This window comes from Neofelis nebulosa, chromosome 10 (genome assembly GCF_028018385.1).
Source record: "Neofelis nebulosa isolate mNeoNeb1 chromosome 10, mNeoNeb1.pri, whole genome shotgun sequence".
In the NCBI taxonomy this organism is placed as follows: Eukaryota; Metazoa; Chordata; class Mammalia; order Carnivora; family Felidae; genus Neofelis; species Neofelis nebulosa.
Window position 1 is genome coordinate 111,081,478 of NC_080791.1, and position 14,713 is coordinate 111,096,190.

General features: G+C 52.8%; 1 protein-coding gene across 5 annotated transcripts in view; it reads right to left on the reverse strand.

The window, feature by feature from the left end:
- Positions 1 to 14,713, reverse strand: part of TESMIN (testis expressed metallothionein like protein) — a 41,562-nt gene that overhangs the window by 3,760 nt on the left and 23,089 nt on the right. For 4 of the 5 annotated variants that reach the window (XM_058689934.1, XM_058689932.1, XM_058689933.1 and 1 more), the window contains 4 exons: positions 6,415 to 6,517; positions 3,633 to 3,770; positions 1,400 to 1,575; positions 306 to 1,016 (listed from right to left, as the gene is read on the reverse strand). In XM_058689934.1, the coding sequence (XP_058545917.1) occupies positions 827 to 1,016; positions 1,400 to 1,575; positions 3,633 to 3,770; positions 6,415 to 6,517 (607 nt within the window). In that variant the 3' untranslated portion in view covers positions 306 to 826. Of the gene's footprint in view, positions 1 to 305; positions 1,017 to 1,399; positions 1,576 to 3,632; positions 3,771 to 6,414; positions 6,518 to 14,713 lie in introns of those variants that run through there. The other variant, XM_058689935.1, reaches the window with a different exon arrangement.

Genomic DNA, 14,713 nt, shown 5'->3' on the forward strand with positions numbered 1-14,713 from the left:
ACAACAAGGGGAGGAGGCATTTGAAAATTTTAATCCTCTTTGCTTTTTACAACAGAACCAAAAGAGAGGCCACTTAATAACCAATCTCACCTGCTGGTTTCTGCAAACCAGTTATCTTAACCGTATTTTAATGAACAATAATAATATTAGAACAGTAATTAGGGAGAAAGTTAATTGGATGATACAGCTTTTCCACAACCCAATGAAAACACCTAAGAAACTAGATAGTTTTTGGTCCCATAACCCGCAACCCCACCGCCTGCGTTTCACGGGGGCCCTGAGAGAGACGGAGAGAGACGGAGAGAGACGGAGAGTTTGCGGGAGACCCTGGGAAAGTGTCCACGCTCAGGGGCGCCTCAAGGTATTCAGTACGTCTCTAGTCTGAGTTGTATCTTAGCAGCCCATCTGGAGAGTTAATTTCAAAATACTACTAGTGAAAACTCACCGTGGCTCTTTAGGCAGAGAAGCCTCCAGAGGAAAACCGCCCAGACGGGGTGAAGTCAGGAGGAACGGACAGACTTCTCCGCAGAGCCCTCAACCCTCCCTCCCTCGGCGTCGGGGCAGAGGCTTCTCCCGACATCGCAGGAGTCCTCGCTCTCTCCCCAGGGCCACACAGCAGCGTGTCACGTCCGCACGTCCTCAAAAAGGGGGCTTTTGATCGCCGAGACCCTCGGCCCCTGCGCCAGCCCCCTCGGCGCCCTGATGCAGACGGAAAGCTGTCCCCCTTCCCCGCAGCCCCTCAAACAACCCTTCCAAACTCGGGCTCGCCTCCCCCCGGCACATCCAGACAACGTCTCTGTGCCTTCAGAGTTTTCTCCACCGAACTCTACTCGACTTCCAACCCTTTGGATTGAAACTCCATCCGGAGGATCTGGGACAGGCACCTCCCGAACTCCTCCAGGATCATCTGCTCCGCCAGGCGTTCCGAGCAGCGCTCCTTCTCGGCCTCCTCGCCCTGGGCCAGCAGGCAGGAGCACGTGCCTTCCACCACCTCCCAGGAGATGCACGAGGGCCGCCTGGCAGAGACACGGCAGTTACGGGCCACGGTCCCGAACTCCAGACCCAGCGGGCGTCTGCGACACCTGAGACGTTCAAGGGGACCCCTGTCCTGGTATGTTAACGTCACCGGCTCCCGCACAGAGCAGGTAACTCAGCGAGGACGAAAACAGACGACCCACTTACATAGAGGACAGGTCGGACACAGCGGTCTTGGCAGGGCACCCCCCCTCCGAGGAAACACGGGGTGACATCTAGGGCCGGTCAAGCCGGGGGGCTGCCGGTCCTCCCCATCCCTCGCACCCACCCCCCGGACACACGCACTTTCTTTCCAAGTGTATAGACCGACTCTCCTCGAATTCACCTGCTTCCCCTCTTGGGACGGCGGGTTCACGGCACCTACCTGTCTTTTCTGAACTGCGGCAGTCCTGCAGATTCAGTTGGTGACAAATGAGGGCTGCCTTCAAACCCTCCAGCGTCCGGATGGTAGGGCATGCTCATTAGGGTTTTCCGTTCTGGGCCTTCTTCATAATTTTTGCAACCAATGCATTTGCAAATAGAAGAACACATAATTTTGGCCTGGTAAGACAAAACGCTTCAGTGAAATTAGACTGCTCGTAATTCGGCAAAAAGCAACACATTCTGCTTGGACCTTAAATAACAGCGTGTGGGCGTGTGCGCGGCAGATACTGCCTTTTTCACAAACGGAGGCTTTGCGGTGACCCTGCGTCCAGGGTCAGTTTTTTGACCCGATTGTTTGTCGACACAATTTTTCCAACGGCATTGGCTCACTTCGTGTCTCGGCGTCGCATTGCGGTCATTCTCTCGTCGTTGCCTTGACATTTTTGTGACGGTGCTCTGTGAGTAGTGAGGGCGTCCCAGCACTCAGATGGTGATGGGCACTTTTTCCCAACAAAGCATTTCTTAACGGAGGCGTGGACGTTGTGCTTTCGACCCCAGGCTACGGCACACTTACCAGACCACGTGTAATATAGACACGACTTTTCTATGCGCTTGGGAAGCCAAAACCTTCGTTTGGCTGCCTGACTGCGGTGATCTGGAATGGGCCCCGTGGGACCCCCCCCCCAGGGGGGCCACAGTGGCGCTGGCCCTGCTGTGGTCCAGGTCAGGCAGGTGGGTGGGGTCTGAGACCCCCCCGAGGGCAGGCCTGGGGTGGGTGTTCTGGGAGAGGCCCTTCCTGCTTACAAGTGGGCGGACTTTCTTGTGTTTCTTGTCACAAGGCAGCCGGCCCGGCCAGCCGGGCGACCCCTTCTCACGCCGAGTGGGCGGTCTGGATGCCGGCCTGCCCAGCGCTATGGTTCCCGGCCCCCTCTTTGTTTCCGCTGCTGGGATTTCCCTCTGTTCTCTTCAGCTCAGAGGTTCTCTTCAGCTCTCTACACCTCTGGGTGTCTTGAGCAAGAGGCCTTTCAGGATTTCCAGTCTACTCTGGAGAATACGGGACATCTGCCTGAGCCTCCGGAAAACGGGCGACTCACTGTCTCGGGCAGCAGGGAGGGCACCGTGGAGGGCGGCTGGAGGTGCCGTCCACGCCTGGAGATCCTTCTGCTGGGGCGATGCCACTCGCTGGCTGAATTCGGCATCTCTGCAGTACCTCTGACCGTATTTGCAAAATCCTAGCCGGGGGATCGCTAGGTCTGCTCACTCAGATCTTCCAACATGTGTCCCCGGAACCACAAGGAGTCTTCTGAAGCCTGACCATCTGTGACTACCTTTTAAAAGTAAACTTCAGGGGCGCCTGGGTGGCTCGGTCGGTTAAGTGGCTGACTTCGGCTCAGGTCACGATCGCACGGTCCGTGAGTTCGAGCCCCGTGTAGGGCTCTGTGCCGACAGCTCGGAGCCTGGAGCCTGCTTCCGATTCTGTGTCTCCCTCTCTCTGTGCCCCTCCCCCGTTCATGCTCTGTCTCTCTCTGTCTCAAAAATAAATAAACGTTAAAAAAAATTTTTTTTTTAATTAAAATAATAAATAAATAAAAGTAAACTTCACAGGCGCCCCCCAGAGACGGCAAGCAAACCAAAGGAGAGCCTTTTGAGGGAGGGTTTCCTGGCTGCTTTGCTGCTGGGACTTGCGGGCTCCTTCCTCTGCCTCCCTGTCCTCCAACACCAAGAAAGGAGACAGAAAAGGCGGCAGGAAAGGGGAAACCACAGGGCGGGAGCAAGTCCCTCCACGGCCACCGAACCCTTGAGAAACGGGTTCGTCCAGGAACTCGGTCTGCACCGCTGTATCCCAGCATCTGGCCGGCGGCCAGGGCCCGCCGCCCGCTCTGGGCTCTGAGCGCCCGGCCTGGGCACCCAGCTCTGCCAGGCAGGGCCTGCACAGAGCGGGCAGGGCCGGGCGGCGGGCGGCCTCCGCTGGGCGCCGGGGGCTGGGCTGGGAGCGGGCGACCGGTTCCTGAAGGGGCCCCGGGTTCATTTGCTTGACTCGGAAAGCATGGCTGGTCGTCGAGAAATTCATGCGGATTAACACGAGTGCACGACAGAAACCTTAGGGGGAAGCGAACGAAACCCGACTTCTTTTTTAATTACAGTGAAAAACAATTCTTTCAACCGCAGGGGTTACTGAGGCCCAGAGACCGACCTGTTGGTTTTTCTACCAGCCCCGGGGAAGAGTGACTGACCTCGTAGCACTCACAGTAATTCTTGAGGCAGCCTGACCTCCTGCAGTTACAGCCTTTGTTGTGTCGAGGCTTCACGTCTCCCGGCTTCCCCTTCCCAATCTTTGGTTGGAAAGCTTCTGGGTTTCTATCGAGACATGCCTAAGGCAGAAAACACAAAACTCCGTCAGGTACCCTCCATTCTGGCAAGAGAACGTTCCGCGAGACTGACGGGGGCTCCAGGAAGGGCCCCTCGTGTTCTGTTCCAACACACGCACGCGCTTGAAGGCACTGCCTTCCCCCCGGCTCCCCCCCCCCCCGCCCCACCCCACTGCTGCCCCGAGGTTCAAGGTCCTGTACATCGACCGTTACTGTACAACAGCTGGATGGTAAAGACGCGAACAGGATGATTGTGTCCCCGTAGCCGTGTCTCCTTCCCGGCATGTTTGTCCCGAGACAGCGGGGAAGGTGGCGCTGTGCTAACGGCGTACTGAACATCTACCGTGTTCCGGGCACCTTTCCGGGGGGTTTGTGTCCTCACAGCGGCCCCGGGAAGTAAACCCCACCGTTGTTTCTGTCTCACAGATGAAGAAACTGAGGCCCGAGAGCCTTAAGTAGTAAATGGCAAGGGACGGAAGGGGGTCGCCCGGCCCGGGGCCCCACCACTGGGCCCCGTCCTGCTCGCACAACACGCTCGCTGGCCTTTTTATCCCGGCCGCTCTAACTTTTTATCCATCTTTCCGCTATCTATCTACACAGACAAATGCGGGCATAGTGTTTTTAACGAAGTGATTGGGTACAGCAGCGCCTGGGGGTCCGACATCAGCTCAGGTCGTGATCTCGCGGTTCGTGGGCTCATGGGTTCGAGCCCCGCGTCGGGCTCTGTGCGGACAGCCCGGAGCCCGGGGCCCGCTTCCCATTCTGGGTCTCCTTCTCCCTCTGCCCCTCCCCTGCTTGTGCTCTGTCTCTCTCTGTCTCTCAAAAATAAAAAATGAAAACATTAAAAAAAACAACAGCCAACAGACAAAGTCACTCAGGCCAATTCGAGCACCAGGCAAGTCACGGCAGCAGCCCTGCCCTCCTCTCTCCCCTCCCCCCAGCCACGGGTTAACACGTAGGGTCTGTGCTGTGTGACAAGACCCTCCCATCGCCGCAGAGGGTCCCCTGGGCAGCACAGCCTGGAGCAAGACCGGGGGACAGCGGGGTGTCATGAATGGCGCACGACCCAGCCCCAGAGGCTCCCCGTGACTCCCCTCCCGTCAACACACCCGGTGGGGACCCCCGTGCCGACCTCCTCTGCTGTCCCCGCGCAAGCATCAGCAGCACGGCGCCCACGAGACTCACCTTCTTCTTCTCACCGTCCGCTCTCTCCCACTCTACCACTGACCGACACTGGGCTGTCCCCGGTGGGGCACACGCGCTCACGCACGCTCACACACGCTTCCGGTGCCCCTGTGTTCAGGAACAACACTGCTGGCTCATAGCACGTGCAAAGGTCCCGCTGCGGAAACTATTGCCACACGATTTCCCCACGTGCTTGTACCATCTAATGTTCCTACCAGCGATGCCTGAAAATGCCAACACTTTCAAAAACACATTTTTTTTTTTAAATTTGAGAGAGAAGCGTGCACAAGCAGGGGAGAGGGGCAGAGGGAGAGAGAGAATCCTAAGCGCAGAGCCTGATGTGGGGCGCGATCCCACGACCCCGGGATCGAGACCCGAGCCAAAGTCACGAGTCCGATGCTCAACCGACTGGGCCACCCGGGCGCCCCCCGAATTCCAACACTTTTTAAACAAAACTTTACACACTTTTAGCTATAGACAATACCTTTCAGCCCTAAAGAGAATGCCACACCGCCGAGGTTTAGCAGCAGCATCATTCTCTTCCGTCCCATGGCTCTGGCTCTATCAAATTGGGTAAGATATTTTCAAGTGACCTGTCTATAATCCAAGAGGGGAATTAAATTATCGCAGGGACAAAACGGAGCATGACAGTCTCAAGGCGACACGCGATGGCCCGTGAGTTCCCTTTGTAAACCGGGGGCACCAAAACGTCAGGCCCCACGCCTGACTGTCCTCCCTTCTCTGATGATCTTTGATGCCCACGGGAAGGGGTAAGCCACGAGCTCCCGCATCCGGCCCGTAGCGCACACGGGGCCACGGAGCCGCCGTGGCCGCCCGAGGAAAATCCAGATGCCCCCCTTCACCCGGAAGCCACAGAGAATAAACACTGGGCACGTGTCGTGGCTGAGAGCCCCAGCCAGCTCTCCGTCCAGCCGGCTTCTACCCCTCTCCGACGCCACCCTCCAAGCTCGGCCTGTCTCCTGCATGATTGAGTTTAGGACTCAAATCTCCAAACCGCAAATGAGGACAAAGTGGACATCTGCACGCTCTTGAATCAGAACCTCCACCGAAGCCATCCCACACGGTGGGGAATAAAGATCTTTCTCGGACTGCCGCTCTCCCGACAGCTCTCTCGAGAGCCAATGCCCCACCCTCAGGGATCTCTGGAGGTAAGTTTTGTGACTATCTCATGCACGTGTATGATTCATTCATTCATTCATTCATTCATTCATTCATTCGTGAAAGAGCAGGGTGAGGGGCAGGAGGAGAGGCAGAGAGAGAATCCCAAGCAGGTTCCACGCTCAGAGTGGAGCCCGACCTGGCGCTCGATCCCATGGCCCTGGGGTCGTGACCTGAGCCGAAACCAAGAGTCGGACCCCCGGCCCACTGAGCCTCCCCGGCGCCCCTCTCAAGCACTTTTAAGCACTGTTAGAATGCGCGGAGTCAGTGGGGACATGGTCACCTTGATGGCCTTGAGCCGCTGGACTTCGTGACGCAGGTCGTTGCAGCAGTTGTTACAATTGCAGTCGTGGCAAAAGTCCCCGCTGGCAAAGCAATCGCAGTACCTGCGAAGCAACGACACGGCGGCTCAGAGGCCGCGATCGCCATCGACAGCAGCGGGCACGGGGAAGGGGCCGGCGTGCTGCCGTCCACACGGCTGCCGCTTAGACGCCTCTGACGCCTTCCTGGTGAGAGCTACAACCCGGGGAGATGCCCTCCAGTGGCCAAGAAGACAGAGAGGAACTAGTCAGAGCCACTCGCTTCGTAACGTAGGAGTCTGCAAAGCAAAACGATCTCCCGGACGCCGTCAGTCGCTGCCCCCACCCCTGCCCGGGCGCCCGCCGACGCCCCCCGCCCCCAGGAGCGGCCCCCGCTGGCGAGCAGGAGACACACGCATGTCACCCCCCGCCGTAACGGGAGGGCGTTCGTGGATCCCCGCTCTGCAGAACAGCTTTGGTGGCGGAATCCCTCCCAGACCGCGGCCACTGCGTCCCGGGATTCCGGGAGTCGTAAAGGCAACGGCCGGTGACAGGTGGCCGTGCTGACGACCTCGCAGAGCGGTCAGCGTGGCTGGGCCTGTGGCTTGCGCGCTGAGACGCCTTCCTCGCCTCGCGTGGGAACTCAGTGTCGAGGCACGGACTCCCACCGTCTTGCCCATAACCGGCCCCCCGGGGAGGTTTCGCAAGTTCTCCTCCCGGACGGGTCCCACAGCGCTCTCTTCCAAGAGCATGAGGCATTGACAAGGGCTTCAAATCCGTCTGTCACACCAGCTCTGCCGCCAGGTCCCCACATTATCCGCTGCGGGTTATTTGTGGCCAGCGTCTTGAGTCATGGCATCTAAGCTGCCGGTCTCAAGGGGTCGCCCAGGGGAGCTGGGACAGCGTGTGGCCCTGCTTCCCGTCCAGTGCTGGGTGAGGCCGGGAGGGGCCTCTGTTGGACACCGCGGTGGCCAGATGTCCGTACCAGCCTCGCCGTTACGGAATTCATAAACATTATCCTTTTATCGTGTATGGTTTTAACTTTCTTAAATAATATTTTTATATGCATGTCAAGCCAAGAGGAGAGTACAAGAGCTCATCAGAGGTGAAATAAAGAGGAAACTGCAGGGGCGCCTGGGGGGCTCAGTCGGTTCGGCGTCCGACTTCGGCTCAGGTCGTGAGCTCAAGGTTCGTGAGTTCGAGTCCCGTGTCGGGCTCTGTGGAGCCTGCTTCGGATTCTTTGTCTCCCTCTCTCTCTGCCCCTCCCCTGCTCACCTCTGTCTCTCTCTGTCTCGAAAATAAATTTAAAAAGAAAAAAAGAAGAAGAAGAAGAAACTGTAAACTTGGCATGTAAACATGCCCCACAGGGGGCATGGCTCTGTGGCTGCTAAGGGTTGTCCTGGGGCATCTGCTGGTCCCTGGTGACCCAGAGCCTGCTCATTCAGGAGACAGAAGACAAAATCCAGGCTACCAAAGGTGGGAGGTGCACCAGACACACACACACACACACACACACACACACACACACACACACGCCCATAAAAAGCACAGACCCTTAAAGGGCAAACTCCCCACAAATCATCTACTCCACTGGGGCAGAGAGAAGAGGAGGAGGAGGCTGGAAAGCAGAGGAGAGAGGTACCGAGAACTGACTCAAGAGCGCACCAGCTCTGAAGACTGGGAAGCAGGGGGCCCAGAGGCTGCTCTGGGGCGGGAGCGCAGGAGGGTGGGATGGGAAGAGAACTCGTGGAAATGCTATTTTGGGGGGAGCAGGCCCCCAGGCTCCTGCCCCCTTCCAGCACCCTCCGCCCTCTCCACCACCGTGGCCAGAGACCGAAATTACTCTCTGGGGTAAAACAAGTGAGGGCTGGGGGATCACAACGGATCAAAGGAGGAAAGGTGGATGTGGAGCCCCGTGGCCCCTAGGATCCTAGCACCACCCTGGAGAAGCCTTCTCTGAGGACCCCAGCCAGCCCAGAACGACATACAGGGAGGGAGGGTCCCGCAGTGAATTCTCCCAACAGACAGATGGCTTAGTCACACGGCCCGACGGTGCGGCCACAGTGAGCAGGTCCCCACTGATGCACAGAGAGTCCCCAGGCAGCTTACGCCTCGTTCTTAAGTGTGAGCAGTGTGACAGCCGGAGATCCGCACACAGTTCAGGGAACATTTTGACCTGAAAGACAGAGGACTAAACGGAAACTGGGGGAGCGAGGGCATCAACGGCTTTGGACAAATTAAGAAACAAGAAAATGATACTTAAAAAAAACCAGAGTATAAAAATGATGTTCTGGAAAATAAAGAAGCAATCACATGAGAGGATTACCTACCTTAACAGACGGCATGAAAACTAGAGCGCCCACCAAAAAAGGGAAGGGAAAACACAGGATGAGTTTTCTAGGTCCAAAATTTTCATAATTAGAGGTCCGGAAAGAGAAGAGTTTTACGATCAAAGGGGCAGATGGGCCCCTGGGTGGCTCAATCAGTTGAGTGACCGACTCTCGATTTCAGCTCAGGTCACGATCTCACGGTTCATGGGATCGAGCCCCACCTCGGGCTCCGCGCTGACAGTGTGGAGCCTGCTTGGGATTCTCTCTCTCCCTCTCTCTCTGCCCCTCCCCCGCTCATGCACACGTACGTGCACTCTCTCTCTCTCTCTCTCTCTCTCTCTCTCTCTCTCTCAAAATAAACAAATATACCTTAAGAAAATAATGAAGGGCAGAAAATAATTTAGGAACATTTCTCAGAACTAAGGGGCACGTCTCTTCAGAGTAAAAGGACTGCCAAGTGGCCGGCGCAAGAGGTGAAAGAGACCGAAAGCAAGACTTCATCACCCAGTTTCAGAGCACTGGGAACACAGACGGGATCCTACGAGGTTCTGGAAAGAGTAAAACGGATTTCGTACAGGCAGCAAGAACGAGAATGCTGTCAAAAGTTCAATGGCAACACCGGAAACTAGAAGAAAAGATGACAAAGCCTTCCAAATTCTGAGGAAAAACTGAAGTTGAACTAAAGTTGGAACTCCAACCCCAAAATAACCATCTAGGCGTGGAGGACGGGCTCTGACGGGTTTAGACATGGGACGATCTCTCTGCACCCTCTCAAAGGACGCCCCGGAGGATGCACTACGTCAAATGACGCACTGAGTCAAATGAGGACGACAAGGGGGATCCAGGAGCCGGGGAATCAGACTTGAGGAGGACACAGAGGAAGTCCTGGGCGTGGCGGCAGAGGGGAGTCCAAGGTCAGAGCTGCGCATCAGGCCTGGAAGCCACACTGTCCACGGCGGGAAGACAGTTAAATGGTGGGAAGCATGGCGGGAAGACAGTTCAATACCCAGAGCGCAGTTTAAGGTTTAAATTAGTGTCATGTACATAGAAAGCTGAGTACCAAGTATTAACTCAAGGGAAAAGATGAAGAAGGGCAGGAAAGGAAATTAACCAAGGTCCACAGAGAGTAGTGTTTTCCTAGTTGTGAAATACAAACACTACTGATCTAACCACGGGCATCTGATGTCTGGGTGTGGGAAATGGTGGCGGGGAGCTGACAGGGTGGCAGGGCGGAAACAGCCAAATCCACATCTTCCACGGTACAGAAATGAGATTATTCCCAAGTTGAAAAGCCAAGCTTAGCAAAGCAGGTAGGTTACTTCCATTCATGGAGGCGAATATTAAAAGACTCTGTTAAGAGAGTCGAAAATTCCTGGAGGTCAGAAAATAAGGGACAATTATCAGGGAGCTACCACTCTTCCTCACGAGCCTTGTAGAATTATTTGGCTCTTTAGACTCTACGTGTGTTGGGGCACCTGGCTGGTTTAGTCAGTGGAGCGTGCAACTCTTGATGTTGGGGTTGTGAGTTTGAGCCCCATGTTGGGTGTAGAGATTACTTTAAAATAAAATCTAAAAGAGATAAAAAAAAAATAAGGGCACCTGGGTGGCTCAATTGGGTGAGCATCCAACTCCTCATTTCAGCTCGGGTCATGATCTCACAGTTGGTGGGATGGGGCCCCAAGCTGGGCTCTGCACTGTCAGTGGAGTCGGAGTCAGAGTCAGAGTCAGAGTCATTGTCAGAGTCAATGGAGCCTGCTTGGGATTCTCTCTCTTCCTCTCTCTCTCTGCCCCTTCTCTGCTTCTGTATGTGCTCTTTCTCTCTCTCTCTCTCTCTCTCTCTCTCTCTCTCTCTCTCTCAAAATAAACAAAAATTTAAAAAAGATAAAAATAAAAAAAACAAACTCTCTGTATGTACAATCTGAATAAAAATAATAACTAAATTCAAAGTGAAAAAGGATAAACTGAAAGATAAGAAATCAAGATCGAGGTGCATCATAAACAAAGAGATTAAAAATACAGAAAAAAAGGGGCGCCTGGGTGGCTCAGTCGGTTGAGTGTCCGACTTAGGCTCGGGCCATGGTCTCCTAGCTCGTGAGTTCGAGCTCCGTGTCAGGCTCTGTGCTGACAGCTCAGAGCCTGGAGCCTGCTTCGGATTCTGTGCCTCCCTCTCTCTCTGCCCCAACCCACTCGCATTCTGTCTCTGTCTCTCTCAAAAATAAATAAACATTAAAAAAAATTTTTTTTAACACAGAAAAAAGGTTATGAGGAACGGTGGATAGTTAGGCTAGAAAATGGCAGATTAGCATTACAGGATGAAGAGACTGTGTGCAGTGAGGACACATGTAAGTGTTCCAGAACTGTCAAAAGTCGTGGATCCACTGATTTCAAAACTTTAGCGAACCCCCAGAAAGACATACACAAAGAAAAAACAAAGACGAAAGGGAAATCTTAAAAGCCCCAGAGAGAAAAGACAGGTTACCTAGATTGACAGTGTACTTTTGTTAGAAATCATGGAAAACAGTAAAACAGTATCTTCAAAGCTCTGAGAGGAAAACTGATAATCTAGAATTTTATACCCAGTCAAACTATGTTTACTCACCAAGGTCCAGACCAGGCACATGTCATCTCTTGTCCTACATACTTTGCTGGGTGGTTTGATCGATTAACTCTTGCCCCTCTGCTTTTTTTAACTTTAAGTTGAAGATATTTATTTATTTATTTATTTATTTATTTATTTATTTATTATTTAAATGTTTATTTATTTTTGAGACAGAGAGAGACAGAGCATGAATGGGGGAGGGTCAGAGAGAGAGGGAGACACAGAATCCGAAACAGGCTCCAGGCTCCGAGCCGTCAGCCCAGAGCCCGACGCGGGGCTCGAACTCACGGACCGCGAGATCGTGACCTGAGCCGAAGTCGGCCGCTTAACCGACTGAGCCACCCAGGCGCCCCTAAGTTGAAGATTTTTAAATCTCTGTCCCCAAACCTGCTCTGTCTCCTACCCTAAAATCCTTCTTTTCTTCTTCTGCCATCAGCATGAAAGGATTATCTAAATCTGCTGCTTGTTCTTCCTCGTCTCCCATTCACCCTTTACCCTACTGCCCTCGGACCTTCTTCTCTGCCCCACTGGCTCTCAGAGGCAATCAACGACCTCCTCACTGGAGATGCAAAGACCCCTTCGCTGCACGTTTGCTTCAGGGGCTGTAACACTCTTATGTTCCGGAACCGCATTTCCAACTTCCTTTCAGACGTTTCTACCTCCACCTCAGTGTCCAGCCTTAACTTGCAATCTTCTCCCACCACTTCCTGCTCAAGCCGTGCTCCCTCTCTGCATCCGTGGTGCCGTCTACCGCTAAAATAATCCTGAGTCCCTTCTGACAGTTACCTTTCTTTCTCTCTTTTCCCAAGGAGTTACCAAGTCTGCTGATTCCGGCTCAGAAATGTCTTTTTTTTTTTTTTTAATTTTATCTTTATACCAGTGAATGACATTGGTTGAACAAAAGTGTGTCGATATAAATAAGCACAAAGAAAAAAATTACAATCACCCAGAATCCCACTCCCTAGAGATGATCATTCAGTGAACGTATTTCAGACTTTTTCTCTAAAACTAAACGTACCAGGGGCGCCTGGGTGGCGCAGTCGGTTAAGCGTCCGACTTCAGCCAGGTCACGACCTCGTGGTCCGTGAGTTCGAGCCCCGCGTCAGGCTCTGGGCTGATGGCTCAGAACCTGGAGCCTGTTTCCGATTCTGTGTCTCCCTCTCTCTCTGCCCCTCCCCCGTTCATGCTCTGTCTCTCTCTGTCCCAAAAATAAATAAAAAACGTTGAAAAAAAAATTTAAAAAAAAAAATAAAAATAAAAAAATAAAAAAAAATAAAAAATAAAAAATAAAACTAAACATACCAAAATAAACATATGTTGTTTAATCACATGTTAAAGACAAACAAAAGCAAGATCATATTCTATAGACTGTTTCAGTGTGCTTTTATTACTTACCAATATCAGGAATCGCTATGACAACTTGCTTTTACTACTTATCGATATTATGAGTGTTGCCCATGTAAAAAGATTCATACACCATTTTAATGACTGAAAAGTGCCCCACTCTGTAGCAGCAGCATTTCTTTAATAGTTCTCTTTTTACTGAACGTTTAGATCAATTTACAGATTTTGGAATATGAACAATACTCCAACAGTGGCACTGGCCCCCTTTCTGTTCCTAGAACCCTGTATCCCTTCCCTGTCTTGCCCCAGGGCCTTTTCACCTGCTGTTTCCTCTGCCTAGAGCACTCTTAGCCACCCGCTTTCAATCCACCTCCACCTGATTAACTCTCCTCATCCAAACACCCCTCCCTCAGGGAAGCTTCTCTGGCTTTCACACTTGGTCAACTCCGCCCACCCACACACCCCCATTACTGCTCCTTTGCCACATTTTCCGTATTTCCACCCCGACCTTTATGGATATGATTATCTTATGCACGTCCATCTCCTCCATCAGGCTGTGAGTGCCAAGAGGGCAGGGACCATGACTATATTGTTCATGTTGGTCTTCCTCAGTCCTGAAGCCACAGGCGTTCAAAAATATTTGTGGGATTGAATGAGTAAATGTACACGTCTGAAATGTCTCTTAAGTCTCTGGGTTTTTCCTTCCTTGCTACCCTCCCTGCCTTAGTTCAGGTCTTCCTCACCTCTTCCACACTCTTGTGATAGCCTCTTAACTAATCTCACGTTCAACTCCCTCCACCTTGGCGGTTAGTGCTAATTTCCTGAAGCGGGTATCGGGCAAAAAGCAGCAAAGAAAAAGCTGTAATCCGAGACTACAAAATAAAGTGGTATTGTGCGTTCCTGGTGGGAATGTCACATGGTACGGCCTCCGTGGAGAACCAGTATGGCAGTTCCTTAAAAAGCTAAAACACAGACTTAGTACACAATCCAGCAATTCAACTTGTGGGTATGCAGACCCAAAAGAACTGAAAGCGGAGACTCAAAGAGATGCTGGTTCACCACGGTTCACAGCAGCATTAATCACATTAGCTGAAAGGTGGAAACAACCCATATGTCCATTACCAGATGGAGGGCTAAACAGAATGTGGTCTATTCATTCAGTGGACTACTACTGAGCCTTAAAAAAGGAATGAAAGTTAGGGACGCCTGGGTGGCTCAGTCGGTGAAGCATCCGACTCTGGCTCAGGTCACGATCTCACGGTTCCGGGGTTCGAGCCCCGCGTCGGGCTCTGTGCTGACGGTTCAGAGCCTGGAGCCTGCTTCGGATTCTGTGTCTCCCTCTCTCTCTGCCCCTCCCCCGCTCATGCTCTGTCTCTTTTAAAAATAAATAGACATTAAAAAAATAAATAAGTAAAAATATTTCAAGTGAGTGACACCAACAGTGACACCAATTGTTGTAGGTGCATTACGGCAGGTGCAGAGGGTTAATCTAAATCTTTAAAGGCATTTCCTAAAAAAAAAAAAACAAGAAAGAATGAAAATAAATAAGCAGTTAGGGGGCGCCCGGGTGGCTCAGGCGGTTAAGTGTCCCACTTCAGCTCAGGTCATGATCTCACAGCTCCTGGGTTCAACCCGACCCCCACCCCCCCACCCCCCACCCCCCTCGGGCTCTGTGCTAACAGCTCAGAGCCTGAAGCTTGCCCCGGGCTGACAAAATAGACAAACTCCTCGTGGGAAAGATCGAGAAGGAGAAAGGGTACAAACAAATGATAGTAGAAATTAAAACTAAAATATTAGAAAATTTACAAGATACAGGCAGAGACAATTTCTTTTTAATGTTTATTTATTTTTGAGAGAGACAGAGTGTGAGCGGGGGAGGGGCAGAGAGAGGGGGAGACACAGAATTAGAAGCAGTTCCAGGCTCTGAGCCGTCAGCACAGAGCCCGACGTGGGGCTCGAACTCACAGACCGTGAGATCATGACCTGAGCTTAAGTCGGACGCCCAACTGA